This window comes from Balaenoptera musculus, chromosome 7, assembly GCF_009873245.2.
Source record: "Balaenoptera musculus isolate JJ_BM4_2016_0621 chromosome 7, mBalMus1.pri.v3, whole genome shotgun sequence".
Taxonomy (NCBI): domain Eukaryota; kingdom Metazoa; phylum Chordata; class Mammalia; order Artiodactyla; family Balaenopteridae; genus Balaenoptera; species Balaenoptera musculus.
Window position 1 is genome coordinate 54,314,461 of NC_045791.1, and position 17,050 is coordinate 54,331,510.

The 17,050-nt window shown below is 42.8% G+C and overlaps 1 protein-coding gene across 4 annotated transcripts in view; it reads left to right on the forward strand.

Annotated features, from left to right (window-relative positions):
- The window catches only part of MAP3K20 (mitogen-activated protein kinase kinase kinase 20), a 169,200-nt gene extending 152,639 nt beyond the window's left edge, over positions 1-16,561 (forward strand). For 2 of the 4 annotated variants that reach the window (XM_036857319.1, XM_036857317.1), the window contains exons 17-20: positions 5,055-5,171; positions 7,535-7,609; positions 10,116-10,266; positions 13,944-14,644. In XM_036857319.1, the coding sequence (XP_036713214.1) occupies positions 5,055-5,171; positions 7,535-7,609; positions 10,116-10,266; positions 13,944-14,644 (1,044 nt within the window). Of the gene's footprint in view, positions 1-5,054; positions 5,172-7,534; positions 7,610-10,115; positions 10,267-13,943 lie in introns of all 4 variants that reach the window. The other 2 variants (XM_036857316.1, XM_036857315.1) reach the window with 2 other exon arrangements.
- The last annotated feature ends 489 nt before the right edge of the window (positions 16,562-17,050 follow it).

Genomic DNA, 17,050 nt, shown 5'->3' on the forward strand with positions numbered 1-17,050 from the left:
ACTTTATTTACATTATCTCATTTAGTCCAAATACAACCACCCACTCGTCATTAAAGAACACTGAGATTCAGACAGGTTATATAACTTGGCTGAGGTTGTGGGGAAAGTGGCAAAACTAGGATTCCAGCTCAGGTGTTTGGACTTTAAACTTGTGATCTTGGACTTCCCTGGTGGCGCAGTGGTTAAGAATCCGCCTGCCAATGCAGGGGACACCGGTTAGAGCCCTGGTCTGGGAAGATCCCACATGCCGCGGAGCAACTAAGCCCGTGCGCCACAACTACTGAGCCTGCACTCTAGAGCCCGTGAGCCACAACTACTGAGCCCATGTGCCACAACTACTGAAGTCCGTGCGCCTAGAGCCCGTGCTCTGCAACAAGAGAAGCCACCGCAATGAGAAGCCCGCACACCACAACAAAGAGTAGCCCCCACTCGCAGCAACTAGAGAAAGCCCGCATGCAGCAACAAAGACCCAACGCAGCCAAAAATAAATAAATAAATAAATAATTAATTTAAAAAAAAAAACTTGTGATCCTTCGCCTCACCCCTGTCTTGCTCCCCCAGTAATGGCTCAATGATGATCCTTTCCTATATTGTTTCCATTTTAATAGGAATCCTCAGCACCTTAAACCAAATGAGTGAATAACAGAACCACTACAGACTGCCAGGGGTGAAATGGTTTTGGAAAAGGAATCCTTCAAGGCCCCCATGGGCTCTCTCAGAATACAGAGCTGTCTGCTTTTGATTTCTGCCTGTCAAGATCAAGAGTTGTTCGCAGACGTTCAAAGTAACTCTTGAATGTTTCCCATTCAAAAATCAATACCCACATTTCTGTCATTCACATCAAGCCAAAATCAATAGTTCACCCTGGTAAAAGTGAATGGTTTTTAAATCAGAGTCTATTCCCACTATCTGGTCCGTATCACTACCAAGAAACTGAAAAGCTAGCAATTGTGCTTGTAAAATTCTATATTAGGCTCATAAATATGCAGAATTGTTATTTTTAGTGATATTATTGATAATTTAATTCATCTTATTCATGTGAAAACTGTTCCAGTGATCAGTTGGTTAAGAACTCGGTACACGGCGGCATCCCGTCTGCAGTCGGGTCCTGTGTAATAAATAAATTGTTTAAATCCTGGGAGTTGTGGAGAATGCTTTTGGACACCTTTGGCTCACCGAGTAACAAAAATGCCAGGAATACCTTAGGGTAATTTAAAATTGAGCAGAATTTAAAGAATTCCATTACTTTATTTGTAGATTACTTTTCTTAACTAGACAACAATAAAATCATACATGCCCTGAAAATACCCAGGAGTTACATCAGGGCCTTGACACATTAAATTAATAATTTGGGTGAACGCTGCATATTTCCTTTCTTTCTCTCCCAGCTGTGTAACAATCAATGCCTACTTTTTAATGAATGGATAATGCCCCTCTTGTCTTATCACTTCTCTGATTATAGTTTTATGGCTTCTGTAGAAAATAGCTTCTTTTATGGTTCAGGTAAAAGGCTTTCTTTCAGCTAAGAGGAAAAGAATTGAAAAAATAAAAGGTCTGTAACCCTATATCTAGATCCTGTTTCTCCACATTGGACTTTGAGGAAACAAAGAAGTTGGGGCTTAGGGGAGGACTTGTGACCGCTTGCTTTTTTGGTTGTATTAGCAAAGTCTTCTCTGGTCCTGCTCCTTTAATAGCTGGTCCCATTCTGGAGCTCTGTCAACCATCCAGTGAGTCTGTCCTGCCACCCTCCCAGTTGCCCTTCCCTATTAGTATCTCCTCCAACTTTGGAGCCAAGCAGCCTTGGGCCTTTTTTTTTTTTAATTTTATTTTTGGCTGTGTTGGGTCTTCTCTCTAATTGTGGCGCGCGGGCTCAGTTGCCCTGTGGCGTGTGGGATCTATAGTTCCCCAACCAGGGATCGAACCCGCGTCCGCTGCATTGGAAGGCAGATTCTTAACCACTGGACCACCAGGGAAGTCCCCAGCCTTGTGCTTTTCTAATCCCACCTCCACCACTTCTTGGCTAGGAAAACCTAGAAAAATTCCTTAATCTGTCTAAGCCTCATTTTTCTCACTTGCCTGATGGGAAAATAAAGCTAACTTGCAGGGTCATTATGGATATCAAATAAAAGAGCACAGTGTAAGTACCCAGCAAGATGCCAAAAGCATAGTAAGCACTCCACAGCCTGGGTTCCCTCCAGTCAGACCCTTCTCCACGCAGAGCTCCCCTGAGCCTGTCCTCGGCAGGGTCTGATTGGGGCCTGAGGTCACGGAGGTGAAGCAGAGGGGACTGGGCATTTGCACCACAGTTCAAGGTCTTTTAACTGTGCTTTTGACTAACTTCATTCCAAAACTTGACAGGCACAAGAAACAGAACTAAGTAAACTTGTCTTTTCTAAGGCTTTTTATTCCAGCTACTGCCTTGAGGAGGCTCTTGCTATTTCAGAGAAGAGCAGTCATGACTCCAAAGACTAATTATCCTGCCCAGTTATCTCAGGGCTCACGTTGCCAGGGTAGCAGTGGCTCCAAAACAAAGAAATACTGAGAGATTTGTCAATTCTGAGCGACTAATTTGACTTGTGTTAGCCAAGAGCTAGTTTTTCACGTTATTGAATAGACCTTTTCCTTCACTAATTGGCTCTCCATCTTGTGAATGTGGCTGGGCAAAGAGGGCCCTCCCTTCAGGCCTGGGCCCTTCTTGGTGCTGCAATTCGTCCAGAAGCTTTCCTAAAACATGGGGCCCCCCCAGCTTCCTACTGAAGCCAACAGGTTTTCAGCAGCCCCTTTGTTAATGTTCTTCCATGATAATTGTGTCCGAGCTTGCTCAGGGAACATTCCAGGTCTGCTTGTGTGAGAGCATGTTCTGGTTTCAGCATGTAAGGAGCTCGGTGCATTATCCTTAATCTCTCAGAATCCTTCATCCTTCAAATAATGTAAGAAAGAAGATGAATTTATGATCCAGGGGTCAAATTTGGTGCACAGACATGGGTTTCTTTTTCCTTTTAATTGCATACACAGTGTTTGTACCCCAACATTTTTATTATTAAATTTTTCATATAAATTTTTCAGCAAAGTTGAAAAAATTTTATAGGAATTCTTGTATACTCAGCTCCTAGATTCAAGCATCAGGATCTACTTGCTTTATTACATATCTGTCCATCCCTCTATCTTCTTAACCATCTATCAATCTTTATTTTTGGATGCATTTCAAAGTAATTTGCAGATACGAGTACACTTCCTCCTAAATACTTCAGTATACTAGAGTTCAGTAAGAAATGCACATATCTGAAGTATACATTTGCTGAGTTTTAACAAATGCATACACCTATATAACCCAAACCGCTATCTATAGAGCATTACCATCCCCAGAAAGTCCCCTCATGCCCCTTCCCAGTCAGTCCCCATCTGCAGAAGCAACCACTTTTCTGAATATTTTCCACTGTAGATTGGTTTTGTCTGTTCTAGAAACTCATGTAAATGGAAGCCTTAGTTTGTTCTTTTTATACAAAATTTCACTCGCTGTAATGCTTTTGTGATTTATCCATGTTATTGCATGCATCAATAATTAGTTCCTTTGTATTTCTGAGTATATTCCATTCTATGAAAGTGTTGGTCAACACCTGGCCTGTTTCCAGTTTTTTAGCTATTATGATAAAGCTGCTCAGAACAATACTGTACAAGTCTTTTTTCATTTTACTTGGGTAAATAGTTAGGAGTAGAATTTCTGTGTCATAGAGTACGTATATGTTTAGTTTTATAATAAATTGCCAAAACTTTTCCCAAAGTGATTTTACCATTTACACTCCAACCAACAACCCAGTAGCTCCAAATCACAGCCAACATTTGATGTTATCAGTCTTAGCCACCTGGTAGGTATATAGTGGTATCTCATTGTGGTTTTAATTTGCATTCCCCTGGTGACTAATGGTGTAGAGCACTCTTTCATTACATCGTGGTTTTACTGAAAATTTAATTAACATACCATCATTTAAAAAATCAAGAGGGGGGCTTCCCTGGTGGCGCAGTGGTTGAGAATCTGCCTGCCAATGCAGGGGACACGGGTTCGAGCCCTGGTCTGGGAGGATCCCACATGCCGCGGAGCAACTGGGCCCGTGAGCCACAATTACTGAGCCTGCGCGTCTGGAGCCTGTGCCCCGCAACGGGAGGGGCCGCGATGGTGAGAGGCCCGCGCACCGCGATGAAGAGCGGTCCCCGCACCGCGATGAAGAGTGGCCCCCACTTGCCGCAACTGGAGAAAGCCCTCGCGCGAACCGAAGACCCAGCACAGCCATAAATAAATAAATAAATAAATAAAAATTAAAAAAAAAAAAAAAAAATCAAGAGGTTTCATACAAGAATCAGATATCCAACTTTTCATAAATCATTAAAGGACCTAGCAAGACTAGACTCATATTCCCACATGGGAACAATCAACAGAAGCTGAGTGGTGGCTGTCCCTTTAGGGCAGTTGCCCTTTAGATCCCAAGGGTCCCTTAACCCTTCCCATGACCCCCCCCCAATGCTTGGGCCAGTTATGCATTGCCATACATCCTCACATTTCCTGTTAAGAAGAAAGGGAGCTATTTCTTGAACCCATGTCATTACCAACACTGGAAAAGTGAAAGGTAGATCAAGAGGGACTTATATTTCAAAAAAAGTGGGAAGACCACATTTCTTTGGGTCAATGCAAAAATATCCCTACAATGTTTAATATGTAAATTAAGTGGGTCTATTTTGAAAGATTACAATTTAAGGCTCTGTAATGAAACTGCCTGGCTTTATTCATTTTTATCTGCCTTGTTCCTTTAGGATGTGGAGTTTGCAACGCCTATAATAGAACATTTAGATTGATAAATGGTGTCTCAAGACCGCCCCACCTGGGGATTATTTAGATATAGAAAGAGATCTAATTTCATGTCCTTTTATTGATAAAGAAAAAAAAAAAAAACACTCCAGTAATCATTTAGAATACGTCATGTGTTATAAAACATTGAGACTAAAAAAAAAAAAAAATTGTTTTACTTTCTCAAATTCTATAATTTTTCTTTTAATTCCAGGATTGTAAGTGGAAAATGTATATGGAAATGGATGGGGATGAAATTGCAATAACCTACATCAAAGATGTGACATTCAACACTAACCTGCCTGATGCAGAGATTTTAAAGATGACAAAGGTAGAGTTCTATTTACTGCTTAAAAGCTTTTTTGAATTCACAGATATCAAACAAAGACATTAGAATACCCCAGCAGTGTGCTTTTGTGCTTGTGATGCTCACACCAGCTCAGCCTCAAGCTGGATGTTGAAAGGCACATTTTATTTAGCAGATTGAGATCATATAGATTTTTGTTAAAATTCCACTTAACGCTGTGTGAACTAAAAAGTACTACAGAAAAGTGTCGTTTAATTTTTTTTTTACTTTCTTCTACATTTCTTTATGTGTATTCTGTCATTTATTAAAGGAAAGAAAATGCTAATGATGTAAATATTTACCTCGAATTTTGGGTCATTTAAACTCTTAAAAACTTGTCAGGAGAAAGGCTTTCTTGGTGGTGTTGAATTTCTTGAAGAACTGAGATGAGATTATTCATGAAGCACAGGTTGAAGTCTTCATGGCTTCCTTGAGTTCACACCTATGAATTCCCAGAGTGGCCAGAGAGCATCTTACTACTTTGGGGTCAATGGTACAAGCACACCCATTAAAACACTGAAGACAGTCTTAGAGAAATGCTTAGCTTCTCTTCAAAATGGAAAAAATTCAAATCTGTCCAATAATACTGAAAAAATACATATAAGACTTCAATTGTAGAAGGTCAACAACTCAGGTGAATAACCATGATGTCAATAGGACAGTCACGCTAAACGTCACATAAGCCATTAACTCTAGTACACTCTTGACTGTGTATTTGGTTTCAGTGAGGAAAATGGGGCTGGCAGCAAAGAGCCATGGTACAAACACAAGTGGGGAAGTGAAAAGAGTCTTCAAAGCCACAGCATTAGACTTGGGAATGTGTTCGCTCCCCAGGCATGAGATTGCTAACCACCCAAGTCCTTTTAATTTAGAAGTATATGCATATTCCTTGTTGGATTGCCCTGAGTAACTGGAAGTTATGTTATTTATCACAAAGGTTATGATCTGCTTTCACCTTTCCCTTATTCTGTTGGGACAGACTGTGTTTTGGTATCTTGGAGACTGACACACACTTTCTCTTTCCTCCCCACCTGTGCCATCTCTGGTTGCCACCAGTTGTTAGTGGCTTCAGTGTCACTGAGAAGCAAGTCATTGCCTGATAACGGAAGGAAGTCACTCAGAGCAAAAAGAACGGGGTGGAGTTATAAAACTGAATACAGGTGCTTCTGCTCTAAGGCCATATATGCATTCTAGAGGAACCATATCTTCTGCAAAATCACGCAGCAACATTAACAGGGCTTATGGGAAAAACAGGATTGGGGAGGGCCGTTCAAAATCTGTAGAACTTTTTAACATCAACAGAAATAATAAAAATCCTAATTAAGGGAAAAAAAAAAAAACAGAGAAGATTGATTCTTGTCACAGGAGAGAATAGAAGTTGACTCCATACCCAGACAAACTTTGTCACAAACCTCCCATCTGTTCCTCTCAGGGCCCCTTCATCTTTCCTAAAAATCATTTACTCTCCTCCGAGAGGCCTACATCCCCCTCTTCCCCTTCCTCTATAAAGATGGCATTTAATCCTGAATTCTCTGAGTTACTCATTTTTCCCTGGGTATCTCCTGTGTATACATGAGGTATACATGTTAATAAAAATCTCTTTGTTTTTCTCTTGTTAAAAAAAAAAAAGCCCAGTTAAATCTCTACCACATTTGCTTTGTGCCTATCTCATGGCCAGTCAGTCATTTGCAGCCTTAAACCTGGAATGATGGGTTGGGGGGCGGGAAGAGAGTGGAGCTTCACTTCTAATAAACACCATTTTCATCAAACTTAAAATAGGATCCAAGGCATAGGCTTCTTTATTACTCATTTATTTTAATACAGAGGAGAAATGTCTTCCCAGTTTCATTTGCACCTGCAGCATTGCCAGGCAGCCTGATATAGCGAGAAAGCAGGGTGGTTATGAAGCCGCCAAACCAGCCACTGCTTGCACCCAAAAAAGTCACTTTAGGGTCTTCTAAGGTTGTTAAGGCTTTCTCCTAATTGTGAGAAAGCTTTCCGCTGAGCCTTCCAGACATTAGCTTGAGTTAATGACCTAATGATTGGATTGAGTGATGTATCGGAAAAGAGAAGATTGTGGGAGACAAGATTAGCTGTTCACAAACATAGGAAAGGATATCTTATGAAACCAAACCCCCAAACATTAGACATTAGCATGTTGTGAGTAATCACATGTGAACCAACATGAGTTTCCTAATAATCTGACATCATGGCTTTCATGATAACCTGAATCACGCCCTGTTTGCCAATTGTGTATGGCCCAGCCGGCCTCCAAGAAACCTGTGCTGTAGCAGACAGGGCAGGCTGTATGATGGCACTACACCCATCCTAACTTTTGTTTTTTTCAGCCCCCATTTGTAATGGAGAAGTGGATTATAGGAATAATGGAAAATCAGACTGTAGAATGCACAGTCACATATGAGGTAAGCTTGGCAGGGGGTGGGCGCCTGTTGGCTTCACCATCAGTAGTTTCTCCGTTAGGGATTTATTTGCTCCCTCAGAGTGCTTAAAGTTTATTGGAAGAGAGACTACTTAACCAACATGAGTATGGGAAGATCAATACAATTATTCTAACAAAGTGTTGGGTAGGATTGAGAATGGGATACACTTGCCTAGAGATTGAGGTAGTAATTCATTCATTCATCAGTTAATGATTGAGCACCTTCTGCATACCACGTATGCATGTGTGAGGTACTGGGGAATATGGAACAGTGACCAAAACAGAGCTCTGCCTTCTTGGTGCTTAGAGTCTAGGGGTGAAGGTAGATCAGCAATTCTTCACAGAGTGCAACTTCTACTACCACCTGGGGGTAAGGGGGGATCTACTATCAAAACCAGACTCCATGTATTTCATATATGGAAAAATAGAAAAACGTATACTTTAGAAAAATTAAAATTCATATATTTAGCAAATAGCTACCAATCAGTAACGTTCCGTGATTAGGATAGACTAAATCTCTACTCTCTCGAGGCTTATATGTACTCCAGTGGGGGGAGATAGATGATAAATGAGTAATCTCAGAGTGATAAGTGAGAACCAGAAAATAGTGAGACACGGGGCGTTAGATTGGGTGGTGAGGGAAGGCCCCTCCTCTGAGGGGGAGGCAACAAGGAACAGCAGAGGAAGGGCAAGTGCAAGTTCCTGAAGCACAGAGGGCGTGACAAGGCTAGAGAGGTGGGCGGGGCCGAACATAGAGCCTCCGGAGCCGCAGTGAGGAGTTTGGATTTACGGTAAGCACCGTGGGACGCCAGTGGGTGTTTTAAGTAGTCTGCTGCTTTAAATGATCTAATTATGTTTTAAAAATCAGCAAGGTCTTCATGGTGGTGGGAAAATCTGCTTCACGAGGTAGAGAAACCCTGGGGGAACGGGGTGGAGGGAAACAGTTATAGCAGAGTCTTGGCACCCATGGAGATATTAGTATGCAGCTACCCTTAATAGGACATGCCCTCATTCATTCAGTCATTTATTCAACCAAGAAACATTTAATAAGTATTTGCCATGACCTAGGCACTGTGAGAGGAGCTTACACCTGTGTTATCTCATTAACCTTGTGCAAATAATCAAAAATAGGGAGCATTGTCTTCACCTGGCAGCTAGGGAAAACGGGCTCAGAGGGATGAAAGGCGGTCCCGAGGCTTGGGGTAGTCAATGAGAGTGGGTGGAGTCACACCCAGGTCCTCTGACTGTGAATACAGTTTCCCCTCTTCCTGTTCTATCTGTTCCCTTCCTAGCAGTAAGGTGAGGGAAGTCAGCCTGGAATGGGACTTAGTGCGCTGCTGCATTGGGATGGTCTTCTGAGCTGCCAGGGTGTGGCTTTTTAATGTGAGAAATCCAAACCCTGGACAGTCCGCTTATCCAGGGTGGCCCGATGCTGGAAGCTAATTAGGACAACGGCAATGATTTATCCTCATCAGCCAGGATGCACTGCCTGTCAGGGATGAGGCACCTGAGAAAGAGCATTAATCGTCAAAGCGTTGCCTGCAGGGCACAGAACCTAAATAAAAGGAGTTGACTGGTCTTGAGGAACTTGGAATCTGGACTATTCTAGAGCCTGTTGACCAGCCCCCCCCCCCACCCACTACTAAGGAAAAGCCCTCTTTTAGTAACTGGACAGTCATAACAGCCAAGTTTCATCTCTACCTGCCTTAGTTCTGGAGATACACCTCACCAAGTTTTCCCTTCTCTTTCTCTCTCTCCTGCCTCTTCCTCCTCTCCTTCTTCCTCCTTCTCAGGCCCCGTGATGATATGCTACTTGTGTCTGTAACAGTCACTTCAGGATTTTTTAAAAAATATATTTTCATAACCGTATCAAATCCTTTGATAGAGGCTCTTCACTCTAGTCTGATTTGTGACACCTGGTGATGAGGGGAGCACAGGACAAAGAAAGTGGTGTGTCTTGATCCGGCGTCCTCTCCTTTTTCTAATCCTTATTCTTAATTCTCTATCCTGCCTCACTTTTGCATTTGTTACCCTGTACCCTCCCATGGGGGTAATTAGTCCCACCAACCTACCCACACTCACCCAGTTACCCAGGATGATCACAGACAGTCCTGGGCAAAATGGTGGTCAGATTTTTATTTATTCAACAAAATATCTGTATTCAACTACTATAAACAAAAGACATTGTTTATCATTACTTATTAAACGAAGAGGTAAGTTGAGATTTGCCAACTAACAGATTCTTAGAGAAGACAACCACCTTTTTAACTACTATAGTCCACTAAGGAATAAAGTGGTTAAAATTTTTCTTTTAATCAGATTACCATATTCAGGCAAACCGTGCAAATATTTTACCTAATGCATTATGATAGTGTTCTAAGGAGTTACACTGAAGGGATATGATAACCTGGTTTTCCTTCCTTCCTATTTTATAAACATGTGTATATTTGGTTGTGGGTTTCTCTCCCTTTTTTTTTTTTTTTTAACAGAGTGATGTTAGAGCTCCAAAAAGCACTAAGCACGTCCATTCAATTCAGTGGAGTAGAACGAAACCTCAGGATGAAGTGAAAGCTGTCCAGCTTGCCATCCAGACGTTACTCCCCAACTCAGAGGGCAACCCTGGAAGCAGGTCTGACTCAAGTAAGTCAGCTGTGCACTACACATGTTCCAAAGAGGAAATGTCAAATTCTCAGACCAGGGATAAGGGCCAGTCTGTGAATTGACATAGATTTCTAATATAATACTTCCTTCTTCTTTTTTTAGAATATTGGTTTTATATACAAATTATATGGAAAGTAGTATTTATGGGCTTGGAAATAGGGGCATATTATAATAAAGTACAGTATTTGGATAACTACCATAAAAGGTGAAAATTAGTGATTATTTTATATTGGTAAATAAAAATATGTATGTATATACATACACATATATATTTAGTTTCCAAAATTGTAGATAAAGATAAGAATCATCTGCCATGTCCAACAAACCTTCCTGTAGAATCACTGCTATCACTGGGGCAACCTCTTGAATCCTGAACACCATGGATCCGTCAAAGCATAAGAATGATAGGGGTGGGGCTTTCCTGGTGGTCCAATGGTTAAGACTCTGAGCTTCCACTGCAGGGGGTGTAGGTTTGATCCCTGGTCGGGGAATTAAGATCCCACGTGCTGTGCAGTGTGGCCAAACAATGAGAAAAAAAAAAAAAAAAAAAGAATGATAGGGGAAGGGAGGGAGGGGGAAAATAAAAGGAAGGAAGGAAGGAAGGGAGGATAGAGAAAGAGAAAACATGAAATACATATGCTGAGTAGTGGTGATAGTAATTACAGATGCTATAAAGAAACCATTTAGAAATAACAGAGGAAGGCAGGCTGACTTGCTGTTGAACTGGTCATTATTTGCTAGCTTCAGGGAAGAAGTTGTGACCCTCACCTTTGCAGGTCCAGAAACTCTAATACAACCCAGAGTCAGGCTAACAAACATGCAGGAGACGGATACATAAAAACCCATGCAGGGCTTCCCTGGTGGCGCAGTGGTTGAGAGTCCGCCTGCCAATGCAGGGAACACGGGTTCGAGCCCTGGCCTGGGAAGATCCCACATGCCGCGGAGCAGCTAGGCCCGTGAGCCACAACTACTGAGCCTGCGCGTCTGGAGCCTGTGCTCCGCAACAAGAGAGGCCGCGATAGTGAGAGGCCCGCGCACCGCGATGAAGAGTGGCCCCCGCTCGCCGCAACTAGAGAAAGCCCTCGCGCAGAAACGAAGACCCAACACAGCCAAAAATAAATAAATAAAATAATTTAAACAAACAAACAAACAAACAAAAAAACCCATGCAAATCACTTTTCACCTGAGAAACATACCTCCCCAACAAACCAGAAACACAGGTTTTCTGATCAGTGCCTCTTCTTCCCAATAAGAAAATATACCTGAGAAGCCATGACAGAAGGTTCTTTGGTGGCATGGACACAAAGTACCCTGATGGGGGCTTCCCTGGTGGCGCAGTGGTTGAGAATCTGCCTGCCGATGCAGGGGACACGGGTTCGAGCCCTGGTCTGGGAAGATCCCACATGCCGCGGAGCAACTAGGCCCGTGAGCCACAACTACTGAGCCTGCGCGTCTGGAGCCTGTGCTCCGCAACAAGAGAGGCCGCGACAGTGAGAGGCCCGCGCACCGCGATGAAGAGTGGCCCCCGCTTGCCACAACTAGAGAAAGCCCTCGCACAGAAACGAAGACCCAACACAGCCAAAAATAAATAAATAAATAAAATTAATAAAAAAAAAAGTACCCCGATGGCTAGTGTCCCTGAGTTCTGAGAGCCTAGCTTCTGTGTCCCCCACTATAAGGACTCACTTGCCAAGCAGACTAGGTGTGTGTTTTGTTGTTGTTGTTGTTTTTAAATTAGTTTATTTTATTTTATTTATTTTTGGCTGCATTGGGTCTTCTTTGCTGCGCCCCAGCTTTCTCTAGTTGCGGCGAGCGGGGGCTACTCTTCATTGTGGCGCGCGGGCTTCTCATTGCGGTGGCTTCTCTTGTTGTGGCGCACGGGCTCTAGGCGCTCGGGCTTCAGTAGTTGTGGCTCGTGGGCTCTAGAGCGCAGGCTCAGTAGTTGTGGTGCACGGCCTTAGTTGCTCCGCAGCACGTGGGATCTTCCTGGACCAGGGCTCGAACCCGTGTCCCCTGCACTGGCAGGCGGATTCTTAACCACTGCGCCACCAGGGAAGCCCCAGACTAGGTGTTTTTAAACGCCCACCAGCCAGGGGGCCCAGGATCCTGGGCAGTACTCTAAACCCAACAACACGGGTTTTAACTATAATAAAATGTATTGTCTTCCATAACGAGAAGTCCAGAGGTAGGCTGGGCTCCAGGTGCAGTACGATAATCTCAACCATGTTAAGGATGAGAAATGAACCTTTCCTTCTTTCCACTCTGCCATCCTCAATATTATGCCTTTGCCCTCAGCCAAGCTCCTCTCGTGTTCACAGTCATCACATAAAGATATGATAAGGCCCACAGGAAATGAGAGGTCAATCCCCTCCCTGTTCTCATGTTTTGGAGTAAGAAAGACTTGCTTAGAAACCCCCTGCAGACTACCTTTCAGGTTGCTATGGCCAGAGCTGAGCACCTTGTGCATTCCTAACCATGGCATCGCTATGTCTGGCTTGGACTAATCGAAGTCTGCCTTAGAGCCAGATGTGGTCAGCTTCCCCCATGCACATGGCTCCGTGGAGGGGGTTGGACACTGCACAAAATCAGGGTTCTGTTGGAAGCCAGGATTTCAGAGAAGTCCAAATGACGGGAAGAAGGCGTGTGGTGGTTGAATGAAACCTGTGAGGAGTGTCTGAACACAGGAGGTCGCCTGTATCTGGATGCGTCCCTCACCTGAGAGGCGTGAGTCACCTGTGCAGAGCAGTGAGGGAGGTTACTTGCTGGCAGAGGGAGGTAGGCATGCTCTGTTCCTCTCCAGAAGCTCCATCGGCACAAGCAGGGCCAGAGGAGCTCAATGAGGACACCAGGGAACTCAAGAATGCGGGCAACTCAGGCCCTTGGGAAGACAGAGACCATCTTAAATGTGAGGAACTTGCTTATTCACTGAAATATAGCTTACTAGATGGCTCTTGTTAATTAACCATGTTCTTTTACCGTAACTTCTTCCTGTTTGCCGTGAAGCTTCATTCTTCATGCAGAAAACATTTCTTATTCCTGAACCTCAGGAATCTCTCCTCTGGAGATATGAACTGTCTTTCTCCCAAACAATGTCTAGCTGTTTCAACCATTAGAACCCAATTTCTTTTATCTGCATTTAGGGTTCTTGAGGATTTAAAAGTGCTGGTTGGCAAAAAGCCTTTTGTTTACTAAACATACCTCTGCCATCCAAAGACACTTAAACAGCAATTTCTAGAAGTGACAACATGGCTAAGTGGGAAGAAGATGGGTTTTAGATGCAGAAGGACCTGAGATTCTTAACTGAGTGACCGTGGGTCCAATGACTTCACCTCTCAAGCTTCGGTCTCCTCAATTCTAGAATGATATTATTAGTGTTGACCTGAGAAGATTTTTGAAGGGTTAAATGAGATACTATACGAAAAGCCTTTGGAACAGTGCCAAGCATATAGCATAAATTTGGTAAGTACAAATGTCCTTATTTTTTTTTAAGTACTTATAATAATAAAGGAAATGTCCTTATAACTAGCCTAGAACGTCTATGAATGGTAAAACTTCGAGCTTCCCAAATAGGCTTGAAGTATCCTGAGACAGGCTTATGAATTAGGCATGCAGATTTACTGTAGCTTCAAAGATGTTCATTTCCATTTCTTCCGCAGGTGCTGATTGCCAGTGGCTGGATACTCTGAGGATGCGGCAGATTGCATCCAATACCTCCTTACAGCGCTCCCAGAGCAACCGCATCCTGGAGTCACAATTCTTCCCCTATCTCAATGACCAGGACTCCTATGCTGCTGCTGTGAGACGGACCCAGGTGCCTATTAAGTACCAACAGATTACACCTATAAACCAGTCCAGAAGCTCCTCTCCTACTCAGTATGGACTGACCAAAGACTTCTCTTCTCTGCATCTCAACTGCAGGGATAGTGACTTTTCCAGTCTTAATACTGACAGCTCTTTAGAGAGGGGTCGATACTCAGATAGAAGCAGGAACAAATACAATCATGCTAGCCTATCACTCAGTTCTTCTCCCAGAGGAAGATTCAGTGGAAAAAGTCAGCATTCTACTCCTTCAAGAGAAAGATATTCTGGAAAATTCTGCAGGGTTTCTCAGTCAGCACTCAATTCTCACCAGTCACCTGACTTTAAGAGAAGCACAAATGCCTCCCATCAACCCAGGACCATCCCAGGGATGCCTTTGCGCACAGACACTGACTCACAAGCCAATGAAGAGGAAAGCAAAGTCAGCGAAGGGGGGTGGACAAGGGTAGAATACCGGAGAAAACCCCACAGGTCCTCTCCTGCCAAGACCAACAGAGAAAGACCCAGAGGAAACTTCCGTGGAAGGAGAAACTTTTGATGAATTGAACTAGTTGAGCTTTTCCTAGCACGTTTTTTTTTTAATGTAATGGATTTTGCTAATGTGCTGCCTTCCAACAGAATTAACAAAAAGACAACCTTTCCATTTTTTGGATTTGGGAAATACCTTCTAAGTGAGACTATAGCCAAAACAGGGCCAAATTATGGATGTTGGTTGTCCAATGTAAGTAACTAGACTTAAATATAACCAAACATGTTTTATTTCCCTGAATTAACATCTTTAGAGGAGGGAATATACCATTTTATTACCCTAGCCATCACTCTTCTGGTTAGCAGGGCCTAGACTAGGGTGAGGTTAAATGGAAAAACTAACCTTAAATGGGGCACTCATCTTGGGTGCAAAATTTAAGGGAGGAATCAAAAAGCTCAGTAATCAAGATAAATAATATTCTAGTGTAATATTTAAATAAATGAAAATTAATGCAAAAAAACTGTGATAAAGAATCGAAATTCTACATAAAGACAGAATAAGTATTACTGATTTTTCCTTTTGTCTAAGGCTCCCATATGGCTTGGCAAGGCACTGTTACTGATCCTGTATTTAGAATTTTGATTTTTTTTCATCATGTATTTTTTGCATTAATTTTCTCTTTTAAAAATATTGCATTAAAATATCATTTATCTTGATTACTGAGGTGTTTTTTTTTTAATGACCCCTTAAATTTTGTGCCCAAGGCAAGCGCCTCACTTGCCTTACCCAGTCTCCACACTGCTGGTTAGTATTTATTTTAGTAAGATATTTGGGTTTTTATCACGGTCAGAGCCAAATTGATTTGACTTGTCATTTTTAGGCAATAAAAAATGTTATTGAACTTAATGTTGATTATGATGCCATATATCATACCTTAAGACTCATCAGAAACCGAAGATCTCAATTGCCTAGGAGATTTGTGGTTATTTCTTTCCCAAAGTTCCCAGGGACTGCCCCTGAATATCATTTTCTGTATTTTGCCAAAGGAGGAGCAAAGAGGGGAAAACAACGGTCCATAAAGTCCTCTTGGGATGTCAGCACTCTAAAATCTAAAAGAAAACAGACACAGAACGGGATGATAACATCACAAGCTAAAAGCCAGAGAAATTTAAAATTACCAACACCCTGTTAGAGCAAGACAGTAAATACCATCCTTGTAGCAAGAAAGCTGTAAGCAGCTGGGGGTAAAGAGGCGAATGGTATGGGTGGGTGGAAACTGCCTGCGGTTTAGGACAGGAATTGTGGGATCCAGCTTGGGAAATTCTTCATATTTTTACAAATCAAAGGGTCAGGTGGCAACGAACATATTATATGTCAAATGAAATAAGTGTTACTTTCAGTACCTTCTGAGATTCTGTTCAACATTCACTGACCCTGAATATCAAGTGTCCTTTGGCCTGGATAGGATTCTCAATGCTCTGTAGAAATCCACATGACACACTGGCAATTCTGGGGATGGCGGGGGTGTTGGGGGGAGTTCTCTTTTAATAGAAACCGGTCTTCAAGTATGTGCGTATATTCCCAGAGTAGCTGCCCTGTTCTAATACAGTGCTTGGGGCCTGGGGGTGGAAACTGCATTTGGGCAGCATTAAAATCTAGGTTATAGGAAATGACCTTTACTTGAGAGGGAAGCTGTGACCTAAACATCAATGCAACAACTCAGTTGTCTAACTCTTATTGTTTGCCATCTGCATTTACAAGCAAAAGCGATAGGAAATGGTGACATCAGACACTGAGGTCCTCTTTTCCACCATGGATAACCAACTTCTCTAAGGTTTTAAGCTCCACTGTGATCCTTTCTCACGAAGCTTGTATCAACCACAGTCTGTTTTCAATTATTTTTTTCCCTTTGTCCTTTGTTGATGTTTAATTTTTTTAAAAGTGAGCTAATACAAAGTATGCTATCTTCATAGCATGCTGCTTCCAAATAAGCAATAAAATATTTTCTTTGATTAGAATTTCTGGATAGGGCTTCCCTGGTGGCACAGTGGTTAAGAATCCGCCTGCCAGTGCAGGGGACACGGGTTTGAGCCCCGGTCTGAGACGAGCCCACATGCCGTGGAGCAACTAAGCCCGTGCGCCACAACTACTGAGCCTGCGCTCTAGAGCCCACGAGCCACAACTACTGAAGCATGCGTGCCACAACTACTGAAGCCCGTATGCCTAGAGCCCGTGCTCTGCAACAAGAGAAGCCACCGCAGTGACAAGCCTGCGCACCGCAACGAAGAGTAGGCCCTGCTCACCGCAACTAGAGAAAGCCTGCGCGCAGCAACGAAGACCCAACGCAGCCAAAAATAAATAAATAAATTTGTTTAAGAAAAAAAGAATTTCTGGATAAGTAGCTGAGTGTATTCTTTACTGGGTCACTCTGATGGGAACACAAAGTATGGCTCTAATTATTAAACAAAATGCATT